The 25461-nt window shown below is 36.8% G+C and overlaps 1 protein-coding gene across 1 annotated transcript in view; it reads right to left on the reverse strand.

Moving 5' to 3' along the window:
* The window catches only part of DCC (DCC netrin 1 receptor), a 1198282-nt gene that overhangs the window by 80111 nt on the left and 1092710 nt on the right, over positions 1-25461 (reverse strand). Inside the window, exons 22-23 of the mRNA XM_030810404.1 lie at positions 19771-19836; positions 4611-4773 (exon numbers count right to left, since the gene is read on the reverse strand). Of these exons, the coding sequence (XP_030666264.1) occupies positions 4611-4773; positions 19771-19836 (229 nt within the window). The remainder of the gene's footprint in view (positions 1-4610; positions 4774-19770; positions 19837-25461) is intronic.

Consider the following 25461-nt stretch of genomic DNA (forward strand, 5'->3'; position numbering starts at 1 on the left):
CCACTATGGACTCAGGCATCTTCTGCTAAAGTTGTTTGCAACTTTATTAGGCAGACGAATAAAGAGTGCTGTACTAATTCCAGTGGTTAAAAGACATGCATGACATCTGATAGGGATTGAGGCAGGAACATTCTGCCCCACCAGGGGTTTGGGGGAAGTCTTCAGGAAGGAAGGAAGTTTGAAGTGAGTGTGAATAAATAATTACAAGGTAATCAGAAAAAGATACATTGATAAGGATAAACATTTCTCTGCTTTCTTTCCAAATCTTTTCCAAAGGCTTCTAGCCCCTAATTGTCCATTTTGATTATTTTTATTCCACTAACTGCTATTAAAAAGAAAACAAAACAAAAAATTTGTGTTAGAAACCCAGGTCAAATTCCAGATACTCAAATATACCTCAGAAAAAAATTCTGAGATGGAATTAAGATATACTGAAGTCTTAAGGTAGCTGATAGTTCAAATCTCTATGAGGTCGATATTGACAACCAATTAAAATGCTAACAAGTGAAAAATCAGTTAAGTGACCTATAGTAGTTAAAATACTGTAGATTTCATTTAAGAGCTTAAACATTTCATCGTCAGTACTAAAAATAATTATTTTTGTCAAGATTTGAATGCATACTAATCTTTAAAACTTGCTATCCACATGTCAGGTCAAATAGAAGGCCCAGCCAGCCAGTGGTTCTAACGAGTACACCTTGTGTTTTATTTACATGTTTAAATTTAAAGCATTCAGACAAGACTGCAGATCACCTACCCAGGTAACTGCCTTAGAAATGTAATAGCCATGCGTTCTGGATCTCCTGGATTTGCTCAGTTTCATATATTTTTGTCCTTAGTATCTGTGGATAAATTCTAACTCATAACATGTGTTCCGTATGTTGGGCAAGAAAATGTTATTGCCTTATTAAAAAACAGAGAAACAGGGACAAAAATCAACTTAAGTTTTGTTTCTTTTTCTCTCTTTTGAGGCAGGTCTCACTCTGTCACCCAGGCCGGAGTACAGTGATGCAATCATGGCTCACTGCAGCCTCCACATCCCAGGCTTAAGGGATCCCCCCACCTCAGCCTCCTGAGTATCTGAGACTACAGGTAAGCACCATTATATCTGGCTGATTTAAAATTTTTCAGAGATAAGGTCTCACTATGTGGCCCAGGCTGGTCTCAAACTCCTGGTCTCAAGCCATCCTCATGTCTTGGCCTCCCAAAAGGCTGGGGTTACAGGTGTGCCCAGCCTTAAGTTTTCATAAAATATAATTTTTTTCTGTATTAGATGTCCTATGATAATCTCATTAATAGAAACTGTGGAAGGGATCTCTTCAAAGTACAGTGGTAAAAAAGTTTAATAAATAACTGAAAAGAACTGCAAAATTATTTGTATTTCCTATTAATTTAAAGCTTAATGCTACCATGTGATTCTATAAATTAGAAGTATTCCATGGGGAATTTCTGTGTTTTAAAAGTAGGAGATTGTTACCTGGCTCTGGACAAACCAACCAACAAAAAAAGCTAAAGAGAATGATAGAAAGCATTTAGCCCAAATTATCATTATATTTAAAGAAACTGCCACCCAAGTATTAAACGTCTTCATTTAAGTGATATGATTAGTTTACTGTAGAAGCAGTAGACCCAGAACTAGAACTTGGGTACTAACTTTCATTAGCTATTTTATGTAATAAAAATGAAATCTTACCCACTAGTCTGAATCAACTGGATAGCCTAATTGTTAAATATATGTATGATTTTTTAAAAAGGGTAGGTTTATTAAATGCATAGACACTTACCTGAATAAGATATTACTGAGAGTCCATAGAACTTTTTCAATTCACTTGGATGTAATTCAAGTCCCCCAAAAAAACACAAAGAAAAATTTATATTCTCTAGAACCCCAAAAGAGATATTGAGGAAGCTTGTGAATGAGTTTTCTACTTCACCTTATTAATTACATTAAAGTCCAATTTTCTAAGAGCTTTGGAGGGGATCTTATTTCTGTTTCAGATTGGAATTGATTTTGCTTTCACCTGCATTATCCAGTTTGTTCTGAAGGGCTCAATTGTGATGCAGAGGAGTAGCGGTCCTCAATGGAACAAATAAAAAACTAAACTACAAGGGGCTGGGCGCGGTGGCTCATGCCTGTAATCCCAGCACTTTGGGAGGCCGAGGCGGGCGGAACATGAGGTCAGGAGATCGAGACCATCGTGGATAACACGGTGAAACCCTGTCTCTACTAAAAATTCAAAAAATTAGTCGGGCGTGGTAGCGGGCACCTGTAGTCCCAGTTACTCGGGAGGCTGAGGCAGGAGAATGGTGTGAAAATGGGAGGTGGAGGTTGTAGTGAGCTGAGATTGCGCCACTGCACTTCAGTCTGGGCGATAGAGTGAGACTCCATCTCAAAAAACAAACAAACAAACAAACAAACAAAAGAACCCCACTAAACTATAGTTCAGAAATAACTTGAAGGAAACATTTTCTTTCTCTCTATGAAAATATGCACACAAAGGGATGAAAAATGAATGCCAACGGGTCTGCTACTGAAGAAGGATATGAAACAAAGTGTGAAACACAAGTAACTATTAAAAGACTGAGAGTGCAGTGAGGAAAAACCAAAGTGACTCTAAAACTAACTGTTTTTGGATTTTCAGTCATTAATAGAACCATTTATTCTTTAACTCAGTCCCTATTTTTAAAAACAAGTCATACCCAGGGCTCAGTGTCTCCTCTTTCCAAATAAAGCCCTGAAGCTTTTGCCAAAGTGCTTAGGGTAGGATTTAAGATGACTGGAGATTTTCTCAACATGGCACCAAATCCCACTTTTGCACATTGAGAAGACTGCTGTTTTCTCTGTGGAGAAACAAAATATATCCAGGAATCCAGTTCATCAGGTAAATTTAATGCTCGAACATTCTTCTCACAGAAATGACACAGGGGGAAAAAACCCAAATCAAAAACAAACCCACTACGGATAGTTTAGTTACATTTGGCTAGTTTAGTGAATGCTTCAGTGTCTTGAAAGCAGTTATATGGTAGGCCGGGTGTGATTTTGGTGCCTCCTCCCCACCTTCTTTTATGTGAGTCCCTCTTAACTCTGCTTCAGAGACCTGCTGCCTTCATGTTCCACTGTTCCGTGATTTCACAACCCCTTTCCTGATAACACAGCACCAAGAGATTGTTCAAATGTCTTACTCAATTAGTTACTTTCCCCCTTATTAACTGCCCGGCACTGTGGAAGCTCTGTGAGTGATTATGACTTCCCAGAATGCTCACACATGAGGCTGACCCAGCTAAAGCTCACTCTAGCAGGTTTCTTGCTTAGGCACAATGGACCAGCACACCAGCTATCACCAGCTTCAAACTAGTCAAATCTCATAAATGCAGCTGGATAGAAAATTTGTCCTGCCATAGAAATAAATTAAACACAAAGCCTGCATCTACACCCCATGTTACTTTTTTCAGTGTGTTTATCTTCCCCTGTTCTCTTTCTAAACATGTCACTTCAGAGTGCTGGAAGGTAAACTAGAGATCTACAAATAGAGTTATAGGACTTAAAGAAAGACAGAGAGAGAGAGAGAGCTATTAGCAACAGAAAGGGGAACATTATTTGCTGGAGAATCTTTTCTAGCAAAGTGTAAAGTATACAGTTGTCAAACCAGCCACCTATGAACCCATATCTCAGGCTTTCAGAGGTAATGTCATGCCTGAGGCCAATGGAAAAACCTAAAACCAAAACCAAAAACTCATGGAAGAGCCTAAGATAGTCAACTCAGTGAGAGACTGTAGCTGAAAAAACACATCAGGCTGAATTTTAAAAGGACTAGAAAGTCAAAGAGGCAGAGAATGGCTGCGAAATTTTTGCTGACTCCCAGCACTGGCTGACACAGACTAACAGGCCAGTTACGGGGTGTTGATGCAAGGATATAGGCTGAATAAAAATCCCTTTTCCATTTTAAACTTTGTACTTTGATATATCATTCTCTGCACGTGCTAGAACCTAAAGCTGCATAATATGAAAATATTCTTAAAGCCCTCAACACTTTTAATTTCTGACAATTAACCACAGAAAATAAATTTGAACCATTTTGAATCTCAGAACTCTCTCTTCTTTAACTACTGCCTCCAAACTAAGCACCCACAGGATTGTAACTGTACAGAGTTTGGCATTCTATATTTAGCCATCTCTCCAACAAGCATTGATTAACTGCCTACAGGGCTCCTTGTAAAAAGTGGTAAATAAGTGCACACAGAGAAACACATTCCTCAAATCTTGTGTACATGATTTCAGGGAAGGCCAGAAGCAGGGGCATGGAGGAGTCTATTCTCTAGGTGTTACCTAAGGAACACCTGCACTCACTTGAAAATGAGAAGTGGTCAGAGAAGTAAAAGCGAACAGAAATATAAGTGGGTCCCAGATGGATTTTGTTTGTTATCATATCTGCAAGTCTAGTCCTCACTTACTTAATGATAGGCCTGGAATAGACAAAAGGCAAGGTTTTGCCAGGGTCAGGAAGTAAGGACATGGGGTGAATTATGAAAGAACACAGGAAGAGGGCCATCAAAAATATAACCCCAAAAGACAATGACTTCTTTCCTCTTGGGAACCGGCTGTTACCCACTTTCTCTGCTGGGCTGAAGAGCGTCGGGTGCAAATCACAGCCACGATGACCACTACCAGCACTGTGATGACACCAACGGTGACCACAATGATCACAAGCAGGTTGCTGTTCTTCTGAGGAGTGACACTGCCGTGCGGGGGGTGCATTTGTCCAATTGGCGGCTCTGGGAAAAAGACAGGAAAATGGAGTTCAGGTTTAGGAAGATGTGGCAGAAGTTTTACCAAGCGCTCTTGGGATATACAAAGTTCCTAATGTTCTGGGCTTTTCTGAACTTAGGGGTGGTGATGGGAGTTTGAGGGAAGCAATGAAAAAATGAGAGGAAACACCTATTTACACAAGATAAATGAAAACCTATGCCTGCACAAAAAACCTTATAGAGAAACATTCACAGTAGCACTGTTCAGAATAGCCAAAAGTGGAAACAAGCTAAATGTCTATGGACTGACGAATGAATAAACAAATGTGGGGTGTGTGTGTGTGTATATATGTATGTATGTATGTATATGTGTGTGTGTGTGTATGTGTATATATATATATATATATATATATATATATATATATTTCTCCCCCTGTGATGGAATATTACCCAGGCATAAAAAGAAATGAAGCACTAATACCTGCTATAACATGGATAAACTATGGAAACACTGTGCTAAGTGAAAGAAGCCAGACACAAAAGGACATATATTATATGATTCTATTTATATGAAATATCCAGAATAGGCAAATCTAGAGAGACAGAAAGTAGATCGGTGTTTTCCAGTGGTTGGAAAGAGGGGTGAATGGGGAGGGATAGCTAACAGATACAGGGTATACTTTTGGGATGATGACAATGTTCTGGAACTAAATAGCAGTGATGGCGGCCCAAGCTTATGAATACACTGAACACCGCTCAATTGTACATTTTCAAAGGGTGAGTTTATGGCACATAAGATATATCTCAATAAAAACAAAATTAAGCTTTCCTATTGAGTGGAAGGTAGGGAGAGGAGAAGAGATGCTACTTTGTACCATAAGAATTCCTGAGTGACAAGAGCCAGAGAGGCTATGGTTTATGAGGAAACACTATTTGATGCTGTAAAAGACGAACTGCTTGATACCAATCACTCACAATTTACCACCATTCCTTTGAAGATGCCATCTATAAAGCAATTTAATTTTCAACCTGTGAAAGGTGTATGAATCCCACCTAAAAGCAGCCACTGGGTTCAAAAGAGTGACACAAAGTCCTAACACAAGTGTTTTCCTGCATTGCATCAGTACCTCGTGGTGGAAAATAACAGAATAATAAGACATCTGTGATGAGTTGCTTGCCTAAATAAGAACGGCTAATGACCATTGACATAGCTTTCTTAAGCCCTCAGTCAATGGTAAATCAATTAGAAATACTCTATTCTATGTCATGTTTGTCATTACAAGTTATACATTTCTTAAAAATTAAATATTAGGTTATATTATTTACAAATAATTTAGAAAGTATCAAAAAGCAAGGAGTTTGTACATTTTCCTATACCTAAATTTGATTATTTTTCTTTAATAATCTATATTAATTTTCTATACCCCTTGAGCAAAATATTTAGACCTTCTGAACCTCAGTGCCTCCATCTGTATAAAGAATGTAATACTTATTGTGTGCAGTTACTGACAGAATTAGACATAATACATGCAAAACAACCATCTCAGCACCTGACACAGAGGAAGTGCTTATAATAAAATTACATGACTAATGCAATAAATAAAATGTTGCCCAAATTTATAATCTACAATAGCATTTGGGACTTATGGTGTGGACTTCCAGACTGTAATTTTTTTTTTTCTTTTTGAGACAGAGTCTTGCTCTATCACCCACGCCGGAGTGCAATGGCAAGATCTCGGCTCACGACAACCTCTGCCTTCTGGGTTCAAGTGATTCTCTTGCCTCAGCCTCCCAAGTATCTGGGATTACAGGCATGTGCCACCACGCTAATTTTTGTATTTTTAGTAGAGACGGGTTTTGCCATGTTGACCAGGCTGGTCTTGAACGCCTTACTTCAGGCGATCTGCCAGCCTCAGCCTCCCAAAGTGCTGGGATTGCAGGTGTGAGCCACCGCATTTTTAGGAGTAATACTGATGTGATTTTGCTGCGTCCCCACCTAAATCTCAACTTGAATTGTAGTTCCCATAATCCCCATGTGTCCCAGAAGGGACCCGGTGGGAACTAATTGAATCATGGGGGTGGTTACCCGCATGGTGGTCTTGTGATAACGAGTTCTCACAACAGGATCTGATGGTTTTATAAGGTGCTTTACCCCTTTCGCTCAGCATTTCTCCTTGCTGTCCTTCTCCATGTGAGGAAGGACGTGTTTGCTTCCACTTCCACCATGATTGTATATTTCCTGAAGCATCCCAAGCCATGCTGAACCGTGAATCAATTAAACCTCTTTCCTTTATAAATTACTCAGTCTCAGCTACGTCTTTATTAGCTGCCTAAGAACATACTAATACAAATACTCATTGTGATAGCTAAACTAACCTGTTCTCACAAGTTAATACAATAACCCAGTACTTGCCTCAAAATTGAAATGATGTCTTTGACAAGTTGCCTAAGAATCACTGCTTTTGTAAAAATAAAAAAAGTCATCAAAACTTAAATAAATTATGGCTGATTCATTATTATTGGAAACAGAAGTACTTCTAATATAAGTTGAATCTTAGAGGAAAAAAACTCATCAAAAGTTTTTAAATAATAGCACTTTCTGTTAAAAAAATTATGATTACAAATGAAAGAAATAGGATTTCCTTGAAGTAAATTTTACACTTGACCATAAAAGAATGAAGCAAGAAATGAAAGGTCAAAACTCCCTTTTTTCACAGTTTTACTTATTATTTAAAAAGTTATTTTACAGTAGTATCTCAATATGCCCTTTTTGTACTTAATAAGTTAATATATTGGAATAAATTAACCTTTTATGTGAGAACTTATAAGGAAGATAGTTAGGGATCTCATAGATTTTTATAAGCATGACTTTAACAATTCACTGTTTCTGACAAACTTAGCTTGAATCATACATAACAGTACACCTTGTCAACATTTTAAAAATCATGGTAAACTGAAATTACTCAAGTTTCTACTCCTATTTCTTTCTTTTCACCCTGGAAGACATCATGTTCCAAGTCAAAAAAAAATAACTCTGAATTCTGCTGAGTACCAGTGAAATTATATTGATGTCATTTGCCTGGGAGAGTTGGGGTTCATGAGGACTCCGATTACGAATCTTTGATTGCAGGCCTTTATGACTTCCTCATAAAACTTCCCATCAGTTTAACATTTGGTATTCAAGGTCTTTCATTAATCACTCAATCTGAAATCAAAGGCTGAATAATCAGATTACCTGACATCAAGCGGGCAATTAAAAAAGTCGAGTACAATGGTGCCTTTAGTTGCAGGCAATTCTTGTTATTTGCAGGACTTGTGTTCTCTAAAGTTTCCACAAATGCTAATTAGTGAATACTGAATGATTACTTCTAGAGGAAACACAAGGTTAGCTTCCTGTGAGCCTCTGATCATACTGTTTTATCAACCAATTAATATACACTTTGTTTTTTGTGTGTTTCTGTTTAAAGACATCTTATTTAACATATAATGTTGATTCATTAATACTGAAACATCCAACAGCACTGTAATGCCTGAACAAAGCTTTTCAAAATTTTTAGAGAGAACAGATTTTCTCTGTAAGTCACACCACACCCTTATTGTGTTTAGGAACCTAGAAAGCACTTCGGCCCTACGTTTGGGGACCATTTTAAATAGTGAAGTCACCAACAAAAAGAAAAAAAATGGAAAAATTGGCAGAAACATACCACAAAAGGGGCACTTTCTTATAGCATGGGGGCTGAAACAAGACGACAGAGAGTACCTCTTTCCCTGTCTTAGGTGGTGACATGAGCATTGGGCAATCCAAAATTTTTGCAGCTCTGCACACATCCATGAACGGCCATGAAAGCACTATGAGTATTGATTTGGGGGTTACAAATAAATTTTAGCATGCAGGTAAATTCACAAATTCAGATTCTGCAAGTAATGAGGATCTGTATCTTAATACATCAAAGGACTGCTACAAATTAGAAACAAATTTTAGAGCTCCCAAACCTAGATTAGTGCAGTTAGGAGATCTGGGAGACAGGCTGGCTCCAGAAGGGGCAAGTGACATTGCCCCCTTTCCAGCTTCAGTGGGGAAGCTGCATGAAGTCATTCAAAGACTTGCAAATATCCTACAGGACACTGTGATGATTTCATGAGATAATGGTTGCACCACAGTGACCACAAGCCCTGGCATGAAGTTGGCACTCGTTAGACATTATGATGTGGCTCAATGTGGTTTTTTTCCTTTTTTAGAAACAGGTCTCACTCTGTGACTACTGCTGGAGTGCAGTGGCACAATCATAGCTCACTGTAGCCTTGAACTCTTTCTTAGGCTCAAGCAATTCTCCCACCTCAGTTTCCCTAGTAGCTAGGACTACAGGTCCATGCCACCATGCCTGGAAAATTTTTAAGTGTTTTTTTTTGTTTGTTTGTTTTTGTTTTTTTGTTTTTTTTTCTGTAGAGACAGGGTCTTCCTATGTTGCCCAGGCTGGTCTCAAACTCCTGGCCTCATGCAATCCTCCTACCTCGGCCTCCCAAAGTGCTGCAATTACAGGCATGAACTACAAGGTCCACCCAATGTATTTTATCCTATGTAATGTTCCCAGTTTAAAGGAAAAAAAAAACCGTGTATCATAACATATCTGTCTCTGCTGTTAGCATAATAGTGTGGGTATCCAGTGTCTGAGTAATCAAGACCTAGATGTGTTCCATTAAAATTAGTAAGAAGGGTGTCACATTTTTTACAATCTCGTGGGCATTCCATTTATTTTTTATTTTCATGATGTTTGATCATGATAAAATGTTTCAGCCTTTTCCTTCTAAATTTAATAAAGCAAATACATATATTTTATAAAGACTTATTAAATATTAAAAAATTGGTTTACTGAAATAACTTGTTTTTATAAAAATTTTATAGACTGTCAAAAATGTTTTATATTTCTTATCATATTTTGCTCTCATAAACACTCTGCGGCAAGCTCATTGATAGACCAGAGCTCTGAGTACTTAATTATCGTTGAAAAGAAAGCTAGATATTGACTCTAAGAGCCCTGGCTCCTATTTGAGGACCTGGTCCCCTTGGCACAATGGCTGTAATGGCTGTGCCCCAATAGCTACACGATGTCAATAGGCAAACAATGTGAACATAAGAATGACAAGTTCACTTCTGAGGAAGGAAAGAGGTCCAATGACAGTGTGTAGTTGGGAGTTGAACTTCGCTCCTACCATTGCAGTTTACCCTGATAATGGCTTTATAATTATTAGAACACTTTGACCTCTACATATGTCTTAATAATTTTATAAGCATTTGAATTTGAACCAAAGTTCATACGGCCTTGATCATTTCAAAATATTTCCCCCTGAAATAAGATGATGTAATCAATCAGCTGGAAGACAACTCACAGATAATTTAGCCCATTGTTCCCTAAAATAAGGTATTTATCAGCGTTATGGGGGTACAGTTCCTTGGACAACCAAGTTTCAGAACATATTTATTGTAAAAAAATTTGGATTTTTAATATGCTGATGTGAATTGTTAATTGCCAGGAGGGGTGGGGCAAGGATGGTAGAAAACGGATTCAATTATTCCATAAATATGTATCGAAGATCCAGTTAGATGTTGGAGATACAATGTTGTAACCAAAAGAAGCATGATTATGGACCTCATGGAACTTGCAGTTTACTAAAAAAGGTAGATGTTCAACAAATCATGAGGGAAATAAATTTAGGCATACTGCAGAAATACTATGGGTTTGGTTCCACACACTGGAATAAAGCAAGTATCACACACTGGAATAAAGCAAGTTGCACTAATTTTTTTGGTTTTCTAGTGCATATAAAAGTTTACACTATACTGTAGTCTATTAAGTGTGCAATAGCATTACATCTAAAAATGGCACACCTTAATTTAAAAATACTTCATTTCTAAAAAATGCTAAGGATCATCTGAACCTTCAGTGAGTCACAGACCTTTTGCTGATGGAGACTCTTGCCTTTATGTTGATGGCTGCTGAGTGATGAGGTTGGGAACTGCTGACGGGTGGGGTGGCTGTGGCAATCTCTCTTTTTTCTTTTTCTTTTCTTGAGACAGACTCTTGCTGTGTCGCCCAGGATGGAGTGCAGTGGTGTGATCTCAGCTCATTGCAATCTCCGCATCCTGGGTTCAAGAGATTCTGTTGCCTCAGATTCCTTTTTGTATTTTCGGTATAGATGGTGTTTCACCATGTTGGACAGGCTGGTCTCGAACTCCTGATCTCAAATTGTCTGCCCAACTTGGCTTCCCAAAATGCTGGGATTATAGGCGTAAGCCACCATGCCCAGCCTGTGGCAATCTTTTAAAATAAGAAAACAATAAAGTTTGCTGCATCAATTGACCATTTCTTTCAAGAAATATTTCTCCGTATCATGGGATGTATTTGATAGCATTTTACCCATAGGAGAAATTCTTTTATAATTGGAGTCAATTTTCTCAAACCCTACCACTGCTTTATCAACTAAGTTTACGTAGTATTATACATCTTTCATTGTCACTTCAAAAATATTCACAACATCTTCACTAGGAGTAGATTTCATCTCAATGGATCACTTTCTTTGCTCCTCCGTAGGAAACAACTCCTCATTTGTTAAAATTTTATCATGAGATTGCAGCAGTTCAGTCACTTCTTCAAGGCTCCTCTTATCATTCTGGTTCTCTTGCTATTTCGATCACAGTTACTGTGATTTCGATCACAGTTACTTCCTCCACTGAAGTCATGAGCCTCTCAAAATCATCTGTAAGGATTGGAATCTACTCCTTATTGGAATCTATTCCAAACTCCTGTTAGTGTTAATATTTTGACTTTTTTCCATGAATCACAAATGTTACTAATGGCATCTAGAGTGGTGAATCCTTTCCAAAATGTTTTCAATTTACTTTGCCCAGATCCATCAGAGGAAATCACACTTTATGGCAGCTGGAAGACACATCTATTAAAGATCTTTCTTAAATAATAAGACTTGAAAGTCAGCATGACTCATTGATCCATGGGCTGCAGAATGGATGTTGTGTTAGCAGGCATGAAAACAGCATTAATCTCTTGTACATTTCCATCAGAGCTCTTGGGTGACTAGGAGCATTGTCAATGTGCAGTAATATTTTGAAAGGAATCTTTTTTTCTAAGCAATAGGTCTCAACAGTGGGCTTAAAAAGTTTAGTAAACCATGCTGTAAACAGATGTGTAGTTATCTAGACTTTGTTGTGCCATTTATAGGGTACAGGCAGAGTAGATTTAGCATAATTCTTAAGCACCCTAGGATTTTCAGAATAGTAAATAAGCATTGGTTTCAACTTAAAATCCAGCTGCACTATACCCTGACTAGAAAGTCAGCCTGTCCTTTGAAACTTTGAAGCCAGCTATTGACCTCTCTCTAGCTATGAAAGTCCTAAATGGCATCTGCTTCCAATATACGGTTATTTTGTCTGTGTTGAAAATCTCTTGTTTAGTGCAGCCACCTTCATCATTTATCTTAGCTAGATCTTCTGGATAACTTCCTGCAGCTTCTATATCAATACTTGCTGTTGCACTTTGCAGTTTTCTGTTATAGAGACAGCCTCTGTTCTTAAACCACATGAATCAACTTCTGCCAGCTTCCAATTCTTTTTCTGCAGCTTCTCACCTCCATAAATCTTCACAGAATTGAAGAGACTTAGGGCCTTGCTCTGGACAAAGCTTTGACTGAAGGGAATGTTGTCGTTGGTTTTATCTTTTATCCAGACCACAGAAACTTTCTTCATGTCAGCAATAAGGCTGTTTTGCTTTCTTATCCTTCGTGGGTTCACTGGAACAGCACTTTGAATTTCCTTCAAGAACTCTTCCTTTGTATTCACAACTTGGTTTGGCATAAGAGGTCTAGCTCTCAGCCTATCTTGACTTTTGACATGTCATCACTAAGCCTAATCATGTCCAGCTTTTGAATTTTAAAGTGAGAGACATGTGACTCTTCCTTTCACCCAGACACTTAGAAGCGTTGTAGGGTTATTAATTCGCCTAATTTCAACAGTGTTGTGCTCAGAGAATTGAGAAGCCCCAAAAGGGGGAGAGAGACAGACTGGTTGGTGGGGCAGTTGGAACGCACAACAATTTATCGATTAAGATCACCATCTTATATGGGTACAGTTTGTGGTGCCCCAAAGCAATTACAATAGTAATGTCAAAGATCACTGATCACAGACCATCATTGCAGATATAATAATAATTTAAAAGTTTGAAATATTAGAAAAATTACCCAAATGTCACATAGAGACATGAAGTGAGCACAAGCTGTTAGAAAAATGTTGCCAATAGTCTTGCACAATGCAGGGTTAGCACAAACCTTCAATTTGGAAAAACTGCAGTATCTGTGAAGCACAATAATGTGAAGCACAATAAAAGGAGGGATGCCTGTATAAAATTACAATTATAACTAGTGCTAAAAAGAAAATTAGAAAGGTTCATGCAGAGACGTATAACAATGAGAATGTATGGCTGTTGTTGGGGGCTCATGAAAGGACTCATTATGAAAGCAACAGGCTGAAGCAGGAGTTATTGCTAAGCATCAGCTCCTATTCCTTTAAACGGAACTGACAGCAGCCCATGTGCCTGGAACACAGCCAGCAAAAGGGATAATGGCGTAAGAGGAGGCTAGACAGAGAAACAGGGCCCAGTTTTACTGAGTCTGTAGATTACATTCAGTTATGTTAAATGCAATCACAGACCCTCTAACAGGTTTCAGCAAGCCAGAAACAGACGTGATTTGTTTTAAGACGACCACTCTGGCTGCTGTGTGGAGAGGGGTCAGTGGTGGAGGCATGGAGATCAGCTAAGAGGTTATTGAAGTTCTCCAAATGAGAGACGATGATAGCTTGACCGGAGACAGTGGCAATTACAATCAGGCAAAGTGGCCAGTTACACAATATAGTTTGAAAGTAAATGAGCACAACACCGGTTGGATAGGGGAGGAAAGAATGAGAGAATCAGGTCAAGCCTGAGTAGTAGTCCTCATGTCTGAGATGAAGGAAAGGGTGAAAGGGAAGGCTCAAAGAGGGAAGAGCAAAAGTTCAGTCCTGAATACGTCGGGGTGGAGATCTCATGATACTTGTTAAAGAAACAGCCAGAACATTGATCTCTCTCTGCATTAATGATATACATTTGGGAGTTGGCACATGGATGGAATTTCGATCCATGGAAAGGATGAGATCACCAAAATCAAGAGGTTAAGACTGAGCAGAGAAGCACTGTCAAGGTTAAAACCTCTACTTTTCAAACAGAAGACAAAGGCCTGGCAAAAGGGCAGTGAAGTGCCATACCACTTTCTTGATGCTTATTTGACAATAGGACACTTTATTTTCTCAGAGCTTCTCAAGAGGACTCATGTACCCTGGAGCACCCTATAGGGTATGCTAATCTAGCTCAGTGGTTTCCAACTGGGAAGATTCCCTCCTTTCCAAGGGGGAAATTTGGCAATGTCTACAGACATTTTGGATTGTTACAACATGGAGGAGAGGAGATATTACTGGCCTCCGGTGGGTAAAGGCCAGAGATGCTGCTAAACATCCTGAACAGGACATGTGCCCACAACAAAGAAAAATCCAATCTTACACGTTAATGCTGGTGAGGTTCAGAAGTGCTGCTCTAGCTTAACACTTTCTAGGTCCAGATGAAAATTGAGATCCAGAGTTTAAGTGACTTGATTTGTCACACAGCTCTAAGCTCTACAAAGTCAGGTCTAGAATCTGGGTTTAGACTAGGACTTTTAAAAATCCTTTGGGATAAAGATAATGGGTGGATGATAGGTGAGCAGTCTCTTGTAATCTCCGAACTAGAACCTGGGACCTCAGATTGCTCTAGTTACCTTTCCTTTTCATCTGGAAAAAAAAGCTGTAAAATTTTAGTTCCGTATCTTTCCTTTTGCATTAAGATTTCTGCTGAGTATAGCGTTGGGTGTCTTCCAATAGTTACTAACCTTGGAATGATTGTTTTATAGAAGTGTGGAAAGAGTTTTATGTATACTTTATTTACATTGGTTAAAATGTTATTGAATTCTAAAAAAAAAAAACAGGTTTGCAAAAATAGAGAGCAAACTGCTTCCTTTTTTTCTGACAAATTTTATAGAGCACTTAATATGATTCTGAGTATTTAAAAATTAATAATGTTGATCTATTTTCTTATCAACATTGATGTGCCAAAGTTTTAAAACTTGTCAAGTTTAACTTTGTCTTTAAAGGTTGAGGTCAATAAAATACTACTATGAAGTTTATAGATCTTTTAATCAAATTTGTTACACTGATTTTACAAATTATAGGTAGAGCTATAGAAAAAAGGAAATTGCCATTTTATCTTCTCTAACCAGAAAGGGAGGATTATGTTGAAGTAATTTTCATAGTTCCTGTCATTTATACAAATATAAACTACAAAACACATTTTCAGATAGTGAAGATTTTTCTGCTTTAAGAATGTGGACCATAATCTAAAATTGAATGCATCATAAAAGAAAAATACTACCACATCACCACATATTAGCTTTGATTCTACCTGCCATCAGAAAATAATTTAGGAAGCCTCTTCCAGTTCTACAATTTAATTAAGGGCTTCCAACTACAGGAGTAAACATGAACTATAGCTTTGTTTTTCTTTATTTGAATTCCAAGAGTACATTTTTAAGAGTGGCATGCTGTAAGAGAAAGTAAATGATTAGTGAGGTCTAAATTTATTTGCAACTGGCTTGAGTATCCTGACAGTAAGCCATTATTCTATTACAATGCTTTGAAGAATGAATCCAGCAAGTGTAGAGGGAGCTAGGAAACCTCTACAATTCTGTCACTGTAAGGGGAGATGTATGAAATTTTATTGGATACAAGGTTTAAAAACTCAGACGTTAAATGTTTTGATGTGGCCCACTTTATAAGGGTGAGGTGCAATTGGAGTTTTATTACTCAGGGGCCTCACTTGCGCATCTACTTGGAAAACATACCCCTTTTTAAAGCTTAAGACATTAGCAAAAATTTAATTAAAAATCTGGGGTTTTCAGATGCCTTTGCTGATTTGCTTGTAATAGCCAAGGCTAAAGTTATATTATATATTTATCACATTTATTTGCTAGCAAAATAGAATAGGAAACAGATAAAGTTTGGCCTCTACCATCCCTGGCTTTCTAAAGTTATCAGTTCACCTTAATCAGCCAGACAGCCTGCAATAATTTGTTATTCCAGTAGGGAATCTAGAAATATTTCAGATACGTTATTCATCTCATTCATTTAGCATGAAATCCCTAAAACATCATTAAGTGATGCAGAAAATTGGGAAGAAGTAATGTCAATAATGCATCTAAACTGCTTCAAAGCTACTGAATGGCATTGGTCTGTTTAATCTTCACGACTTTCTCCTGTGAGATAATGTTTACCAGGTCAAATTTAATTTTGGTCATTTTTCTCCCTAGGAATCTTAAATGGTAAAACAAAAATGAACACAATGATGTGGGTTTCTGTTTCTCTTCATCTAACATCTGACACCTTTGAAAAGGAAAGTGATTGTTGACTTATATGTTCATGTCAAATGTGGACTGGGATTTCTTTTCAACCAAAAATTTATTTTAATTTGAATAGCAACTTCAAATAGTCAAAAACAAACTTTTGAATTTGATCTGAAATTGGGATTTCCAGATTTCACAATTAAAAATACAGGAGGCCCAATTAGGTTAGAATTATTTTTAGTTGCTTATTCATGTATACCTTGGGATACATATGTAAATTGAGATGGCAATCCCTTGTATAATTTTCCTTTATCTATTACTCACAGAAATAATTTAAATGTTACTGGGCCTCTTTATATTTTTAATTGCAATATGTGGCAATTCTTCCCAATACTGGAGTCCTTTTGGACATGCAGTTTAAGAGAGTACATAGTTTTGTGTCTGTGGCTTACATTTGCCCAAGCTTTAAGCCTCATAACCACTGCTCAGCAGTGGTTGAAATCTACAGGTTAATTTCTCTTTCGCATTCATCCATACCAATTCCCTCTTTAATTTTCTGGCAGTATGTCTCTTCAAAAAGTACTGTCCCGTACCAGTATAGATAGTATTCCCTTGACTGGGAATGAATTTCAATGTGAAAATTCTTGTAGAAATAGCTTCTTAAAATTGGCTCTGTTGGATGATTCTAAAGAGGACAATGCTAATTTCCTGCATGAACTCCAAAGTTAGAAGCTCTATATCTCAGGGTATAAAATACAACAATTATGTTTCTCCCGAACAATTTCAGCAACTTCCTTTTTTTACCCTCCTATATATCTCTAGGGATTTTCTCATCATCTCTCATCTTCCTGGGGTGTATATTTCTGCTTTGTCCACCTGGGCAATTAACCCTCTTGGTGTATCGGTCTTGCAGTGGTCTGTCCTTCGGTTTGTGCCCATAGATCATTGCAAGTGCCCTGCATTCGCTGAGGGCTTAGTCGCATTTCTTGACTGACTGCTTGAATACATATGTTTTTGGCATATTGTTGAGATTAAGATAAAATTTGGAGCACGAGAGTGAGCTAATGAAATTGCAAAGTTGGGAGGAGGGAATTATTGTTACCTATGCCCATTTTATGGAGCATGGCCTGGGGTCTGTTTTTTGCCTCAACAAGTCCCTCCTCTCACCTTCCTTCTGTGAGATTTTTTTTTTTTTTTTGAGATGGAGTCTTGCTCTGTTGCCCAGGCTGTAGTGTAGTGGTGTGATCTCAGCTCACTGCAACCTCCACCTCCCAGGTTCAAGTGATTCTCCTGCTGCCTCAGCCTCCAGAGTAGCTGGGACTACAGGTGTGTGCCACCACTGCTGGCTAATTTTTTGTATTTTTAGTAGAGACAGGGTTTCACCGTGTTAGTCAGGATGGTCTCGATTTCCTGACCTTGTGATCTGCTCACCTTGGCCTCCCAAAGTGCTGGGATTACAGGCCAGGTGTGAGCCACCGCGCCCAACCCTGTGTGCTTCGCAAACTACCTGTTGGGTATGTTAGGGACTACCAGAGCAAGGTGTTAGTTAAAACAAGTGTCTGAAAGTCAAATACCTACCAGAGACAGTCATGTTACTTAAATGAAGGAAAATGAGGAGTCTAAGAGACAACAGGAAGTTGTGAGTAGCCTGGAAAGAGCATCCTGGGAAGCTTGCTATGGTCTGAATGCTTGTGTCTTTCCAAAATTCTTACGTTGAAACCTAATCCCTGTTAGGGAGGCATTAAGAGGTGGAGGCTTTGGGAGATAATTAGGTCATGAGAGTGGTGGCCTCATAAACAGGATTAGTGCCCTTATTTTAGAAAAAGCCTGAGGGAGCTTGCTCACCCTTTCCAACCACCATGGGAGAACACAGCTGGAAGGCATCAACTGTGAAGCAGAGAATGAGCCCTCAGCCGACTCCCAGTCTGCTGGCACCTTGATCTCGGACTTCCTAGCCTCCAAAACTGTGAGCAATAAATTTCTGTGGTTTATAAGTTACCCCAAATCTGAGGTATTTTTTAATAGCAGCAGAAATGGACTCAAAGTTTAAACATAAGACATTCTATGTGTTTCTGGTTATGTAAAAGGCATTAATAGCAGAGGAAGGTATTGCCAGGCAATTCAAAAGGGAAGTCAAGAGGTGAAAATATATTTCTAAGTCTACCATTGGCCAGAGGAGAGATAACCCTAAGTCTTTGATGCAAGCATTTGGTGTACTGTGTATATATATATATCCTCTTGGGAAAATTGCTGCATTAGATTATCACAGCCTATGATAAGAAATAATCACTTAATTCACACCACTGTTCTAATTTCACATGCAGCAAACTATTTTTAGATTGAAATTTTGACTTCCTTTCTGGATTTTTTAAAAGGAGATCAAACAAATGGAAATTTATCAGTTCAGTAATCAAGTTTCTTATGAAAACCTGCTAAAATGGTTAATTTTGTTATTTCATAAAATAGAATACTGTACAGCAGCCAAGATAAATGAGTGAGAGCTATTTGTAAACACATGGATACATCTTCAAAACTATGTTAAAAATGAAAGTAAGTTGTAGCAGGATACAATATCATTTCTATAAATTTGTAAAACTGTAAAACAATATAATGTTTAGGGATACGTATACATATGTAGTAAACATCAAATTAGAGCACTTATATCAGAGTGAGGAACAGTGTTAAGAAGCATGTGAGAAAACATAGACATAAAAGAGATTTCAATTCCATGCTGTATATTTCATATCTTAACCTTGCCGATGGGTATACAAGTGTTCATCGTCACATTTTGAATATCTGAAGGTCTTTTTAGTAAATCAAACAACAGCAATAATGAAAAAGAAACTTATAAAATGGCCTCATATATACATTAGTCCCCTGAAAATTTGGCCAATATTAATCCATCCTTTTAAAGTTTGTTTCAGCAAAACTAAGGATAAGATCCTGGAATACAGCCCCCACACCAACCTTGTCCTTCTATGGAGCTCTAGATAGTACCTCCATCTGGTCATCCTTAAAACCAGCAGGTATTTGGGCATACTCCACTAGGATGAGCAGAAATAAATGTCTAATGTAGACAACACAAAGAAAATTTAGCCCTAACATGCTAGAGGATTTTGAAGAATTACTGTACTCTGCAGGCAAAAATCCAAGTAACTTTAATATATGAAACTGAGTGGGTTTCAATTCAACCAAACTTAGATATCACCTCTCTCAAATAAAATTAGATTCTTACAAACATCTTAAATGTAATGTAAGATTTAAGAATCTTGGTATTTAACAGCTTTGTGTCATTTATAAAATGCTCCATGCTGGGCTTCTCTAACTGACTCCTTTTTTACACACCTGTCAATTCTTACTGGCATCATTTCCTGGCAGAATGTGCTAGGGTTTTTTTTTTTTTTAAATAACTTCATGTTTCTATTATCCCACTAAGACACTAAATCCAATGTTCCTGGCACTTGTAGTTGATAGAAAATTTGCCTCAGACACTCCTGAATTAACCATTTAATTAATATAACTAATTCAATATTACCTAATTTATATACTTACCATTCAGAGTGCTTCTATCAATCAAATTAGTATCAACTGGCCAATAACCTCCATCTCCATGACGACCTGTTCATTGGGAGAAGATGTCACAATGTTAGTACATACCACGAAGGCACAAATGAAACAAAGTAAACAGACAAAAAGAATAAACATTTTAACATACACAATAACAGAACAGATTACTCTGACCACCCCCAAGAAAGCCTGACAATTCTCATACCCTTACACCTATAAGAAAATGTTATTTTCCATGTCTGAGAAAAACAAGTCACAACAGTAAACTCTCTTAAGCTAAATTCGATGTTTCACTGATAAACCATCCTCCATTCTTTCTATTTCTCCAAATACTGTTATTAAAGTCTTTTATTAAAGGTGCAACAGCAGTGTTAGTCTAAATGCTATACTTGTGAACTTTTTCGAACAGAAATAACTCAGGTCCTGGCTCCTAAGTCCTGCAGATACTGTCACCCACCTGACAAGAATTTATGGCAAATTATTATTATCCTACAAGGGGCCAGCACATTTCATCTTGTAACTGGGCTTTGGATATTCTCTTTGTTATGTGTCAAATACAGTACCTGGAAATGAAATTCCACATTGGAAGTAAGAGTGGGGGTTATGTCACAAACCGTATGGTCTGAATATTTCCTACAAATACACCATGAAGGGAAGAAAGCTCCTTCAGTATAGCATTATTGGAAATTCTGCCTTCCATTAGGTGTGTAACAGATGTGAAAGTAGTATTTAAGAGAAATGAGCCAGGAATTCACCAGAAATAATTATACTATCATCCAAAATTTAATTAATGGTGTTTCACCACAGATAATCTTTTTCTCTATTGGTGCATTCATAGAACTGAAATTGTTTGATTAGATTTTGAGTTCTGGAATATCTAGGTAGACTACTTATGTAAAACATTTGAGAGGTGAATACGTATGCAAACAAAGACCAGAGTATAGGTAATTTTCTATTTTATTTGCTTAAAACAGTTATTTCTGAAACCAGTTCCAATCAGTGGATGACACAGAGAAAGCCAACCAGGACACTCAGCTACAATAACATAGGTTGTTTTCTCACATTTATAGATTTCAGTTTTCTTCATCTCTATAATTTTCAAGTCCTGATTTTGTGACTTTATTTTGCATAACAAACACTACCCTTGCTAAAGCTTTCCCAAGATTTTATCATTTCATTTGCAAAACAGCTTTCAGGAAACAACTTAGAATCCTGTTAACTGACTCTAAATTTAAAAAATTCTTTTGATATCAAGTCAGAGCTGAAGTTAGGGTGTCAAATTTCTAGCAAGCAATAAGATAAATTAATTCAGTTACATTATATTATATCTTCAGCATAAAATGGCATGCTTAATATCTGCTGGGACAAAGACTGTGAGTATGTAAGGAAGTAGGATAGGATGGAGGCTCCTATGTGTGTGTGCAGGGGGAAGGTGGTGGTGAGAGGAACAATCAAAATGAGCTGAAATTGTGAAAATTTTAGTGGGCTGACAAAAATGTGGACAAGTCTAACCCTTTTATAAATACCTTGTTTATGTAACTCTGATGCATTTGGGGTTTCAGTGAACAGTGGATAAGCTTTGCCCACAAGACACTGTGAGATCAGTGTTGGCTGATGTGAGGTGGAAGCTCTACATAAATATTAAGATGACTTTTCTAGCAGCTGAAAGCAGCTAGATTGCAAAGCAGTCAGCCAAAAGAGATGCTAACAACCCCCTCTCTTAGGCCAGTAAAGCAATACATGTTTCCTGTTGGGAATAATCCTGTATCGGCTGGAAATTAGCTAGGTAGCCTATGGAGGATTTTCCTTTTCCTCCAGCAGCCTGGCAAATGTCTTTTTAATGAAGTTTCCAACTCTCCCTGTAATTTGTGGCAGGATGCAAAAAGAAGCCAACAAGCATATCCATATTTTACATACACACATAGCTCTATGGGTACAGCACCCCTTAGATTTAGCGAGGCTATTGATTACATTGTGAATTTCAATAGGTAGAAGAACTCAGATGCCATATAGGTCAAAGTGCTGGGTGAGATAAAGGAACTCTAGAAATGTTTCTAAATAACAAGGACATTCTACTTAAATGTCCTAAATAACAAGGACATTCTACTTAAAGCTTGGACATTCTACTCACAGAATCTAGTATATTGATGTGGGTTAACTTTTTGTCCCTTATAATTAGATTAATATCACAAAAGGAAATCATGTAATTCTCAACAAGTCCAACAGAAAGCACTTTTTAAAAAGTTGATGTCATCAACGAGCAAGTTTAGATTTATAGTGATTCAGATTTCTTGCACCACTTCAGCCAAAAAACCACAAAACCCATTTCTGGGATATTGATGAACCTGAGATCTCTTGATCTAAAGATAGAGGCATCAGATTTTAATTTTAATTTTAATTTTGAGTGATGTTAAGTTTCCATTCTCTGAAATATGTCTTTTAATTTTCAGGAAGTCTCCTTTTATGTGGTCAATAAATAATAATAATAATAATAATAATAATAAAAGATTCTCCCATTGCTTTAAGGAGAGCTTCACAAAGTTGTCAAATGAAGAGACAGTAAAGTCTAAAAAGGAAAGGATATGGGTTTATGGGTGTTACTTCTTGGCATATCACAGCATTTTTAAGAGCTTGTTGCTGTAGAACAAATATTGGATGTGTTTAGTTACCTTGGTTAATTTCATAAGCACTGATTTCAAGAAAGAGAGGAGTAATTAGAATTTAGAAAACAGCTGGAGTGAAAGTCAGCTAATGCAAAGATGTAAAATACTTCCCTATCCCAGAGGTCTTCATTTTATTAATGAAGCATAAAACCGGTAATAATTCTTTCAAAAATTTATTAAATGCTTACTATATGCAATGCATAGTCCTAGATCCTCAGGGAAGGAGTAGTGTGAAAAGATATATTAGATGTGGATCCTGCCATGACAGGGAGAGTTGGTTCATTGTAATCAGATCCTATGCAGGCCTATTTATAGTTAATATTAACCAAATGCAGATGGTTCTTAATATTTTCTAACATTAAAGATTTAAGAATAACAATTCATTTATTACTATAAACTTACTACTAGGTTTAATTAAAAATGCTTTTTAATTATTATTAAAGTATTATTATTAAAAGTATTATTAAAAGAACTGCATGCAAATAAAAATATTTTATTTTCAGTCACATAACATTATATATTTCATCGATATATTTATTTTAAAATCTTGAATTACTTTTTTGCATATCATACTAAATTTTTAACACTTTTACAAATTAAAATTCTAAATAATTAAATGGATTTATGGAAATTCAAATATAAATTTGGGGGAAATTACGTAATAAATTTCAGTTTTCTTCCCTCAAAGTTCAACATGACTTAAAGCATTTTGGAAATGGGTAGTTTATTTTTTCCTTTTTATAAGAATAATACAATTTTATATGAATAGTGATCAAAGTGTACTATACGAAGGCCAGGTGTGGTAGCTCATGCCTGTAATCCCAGAAATTTGGGAGGCCAAGGAGAGTGGATCACTTGAGGTCAAGAGATCAAGACCAGCCTGGGCAACATGGCAAAACCTCGTCCCTACTAAAAATACAAAAATTAGCTGAGCATGGTGGCACATGCCTGTAGTCCCAGCTACTCCAGAGGCAGAGGCAAAATTGCTTGAACCTGGGAGCTAGAGGTTGCAGTGAGCCGAGATTGTGCCATTGCACTCCAGCCTGAGTGATAAAGCAAGACTCTGGCTCAGTAAAAAAACAAAACAAAACAAACAAACAAACAAAAACAACACAACAAAGTGTACTATATGAATATAATTCTACAGGATATAAAGAAGAATTCTGTATTGGATTACTATGTACTCATATTTTCTCAATAGCACAAATTGAGGACGGGAGAAGAATGAGATATTAAAGCGTAATGAATTTATTTTCACTTAAACTTAGGGATTTTATGCAGCTAATTTCATCAAAAAAAAAAAAAAAAAAAAAACCACACACACATGAACAAAAAAAAAAAAACTTCTGCCAGAAAGTTTTGATAATAAAAGCAAATGATTTTCTACTTTTACCTTAGATTTTGGAACCAGGAAATGGTAGCTTCAGAAACAAAAGTTAAATAAATATTAAATAGGCATTGGCTAAGTTAAAATAGAGGAAGTTTGTAGCTGTTTTGAGTTATTCAAAATAGCTTTTATATATTTAAATATATTTTATTTAGGTACTGCTTAGGCAGGTCCTAATCAGAAATTTCATGTACCTCTCCTTACTTTGAATTTTTAAAATGTTATAAAGTCGTTTAAGGGGTTGCCTTTCATATTTTATTTAAAAGATGGCCTCATAAGGAATCTTCTTTTTATCCCTTTTTGGCACATGCCATATGCTTCCTTGGACAAAAGTCTTCTTGATCTCCCTGCTACCTGTTCTCTGAATTGAAGAAAAAATTGGCAGAAGTAATATGACTTCCTTTAGGAAGTCTGTTCATTGTTATATTCCTTTGTGCTAACTGAAGTGATGTGCAAAAATGTGTTCTCAATGTCCTATGAGTAACTAATGCTAGTTAGGATGCTTTGTAATGTTTTAATAATAAGTACAAATCTTAAGTTATTACTATTTTGTAATTTATTATTTATGTTCTTACCCTTACATGTCACCTGAATTATTTGTATGTTTTTATTGTGGTGTATGTATAAAATGAAATAACATTAATATTTATATTAAATCCTTATTTGCAGCACACATGGGCAGATTGAGAATCTTTTCCACCATAAAAAATTTTCAGCACTGAACAAAGATTAATTCAATTGGGATTTCAGTCCTAGAGTCTAGTTTTTCTGTGTGATTGTTTATAAGTTCAGAGAAGAGAGAATGGAAAATTAATCTGCAGAAGACATGGAGAAAAGTGGATGTGGTAGTTCTAATCGTTTGTTTAATCCATCTTCCCTGAATGGGCATAAGAGAGGGTCATCCAGGACGACATTCATACCATCAATCCATAGAGAAAAACATATTGTCCATAATCTAAATCAAATGGACAGATTGGCCATCTAACAAATGTTTAATGTATATCTTTCCAAGGATGCTGAGCACTGAGATATCTTCTTGATCTTAAAATTTGTTCTCTGAAAATAATTCTAATGATGATAGAAATTGCATTGATTTTCTGTCTTGTATACCAGCAGATAAAGAATATCCATTAATATTACCTGAATATAATTTTACTGTCCATCCAACAAAGAGACCGTATTTAAAGTAGGTGATTTGTCAGAGGCTGAAATGTGTTTCTAAAAGATCGCTTTACCAGGCAGTTGATAACAATGCTGATTTTAAACAAAGGCATCGGGCATCAAAAACCAGAAAGTAAAATCGTAACCAATACGTAGGATATTTCAAATATTTTAATAGAAAAGAACTAATGAGCTCTCTTCACCTTTTCCTAAGGTTCAACACATTGTTTTCAAATCAACATGAAAGAAAGTTCACTGACTGAAAGAAAATACATTGTGTCACATATTGAGCCCTAGTGCTCAACAAATTCTTGCTGCTTTCCCTTCTTCAAAACCTTTGGTTTTATTTTCCACCTGTGGAAAGTCTAAGGGCAATAATCTGCAGGATAGGAATGCATTTGGTAAACTACTCTGAGCCAGACAAAGTGCAAGAAAACCAAATATGCCATTACCCTTATTTCTCTT

This window comes from Nomascus leucogenys, chromosome 4 (assembly GCF_006542625.1).
Source record: "Nomascus leucogenys isolate Asia chromosome 4, Asia_NLE_v1, whole genome shotgun sequence".
Lineage (NCBI taxonomy): Eukaryota > Metazoa > Chordata > Mammalia > Primates > Hylobatidae > Nomascus > Nomascus leucogenys.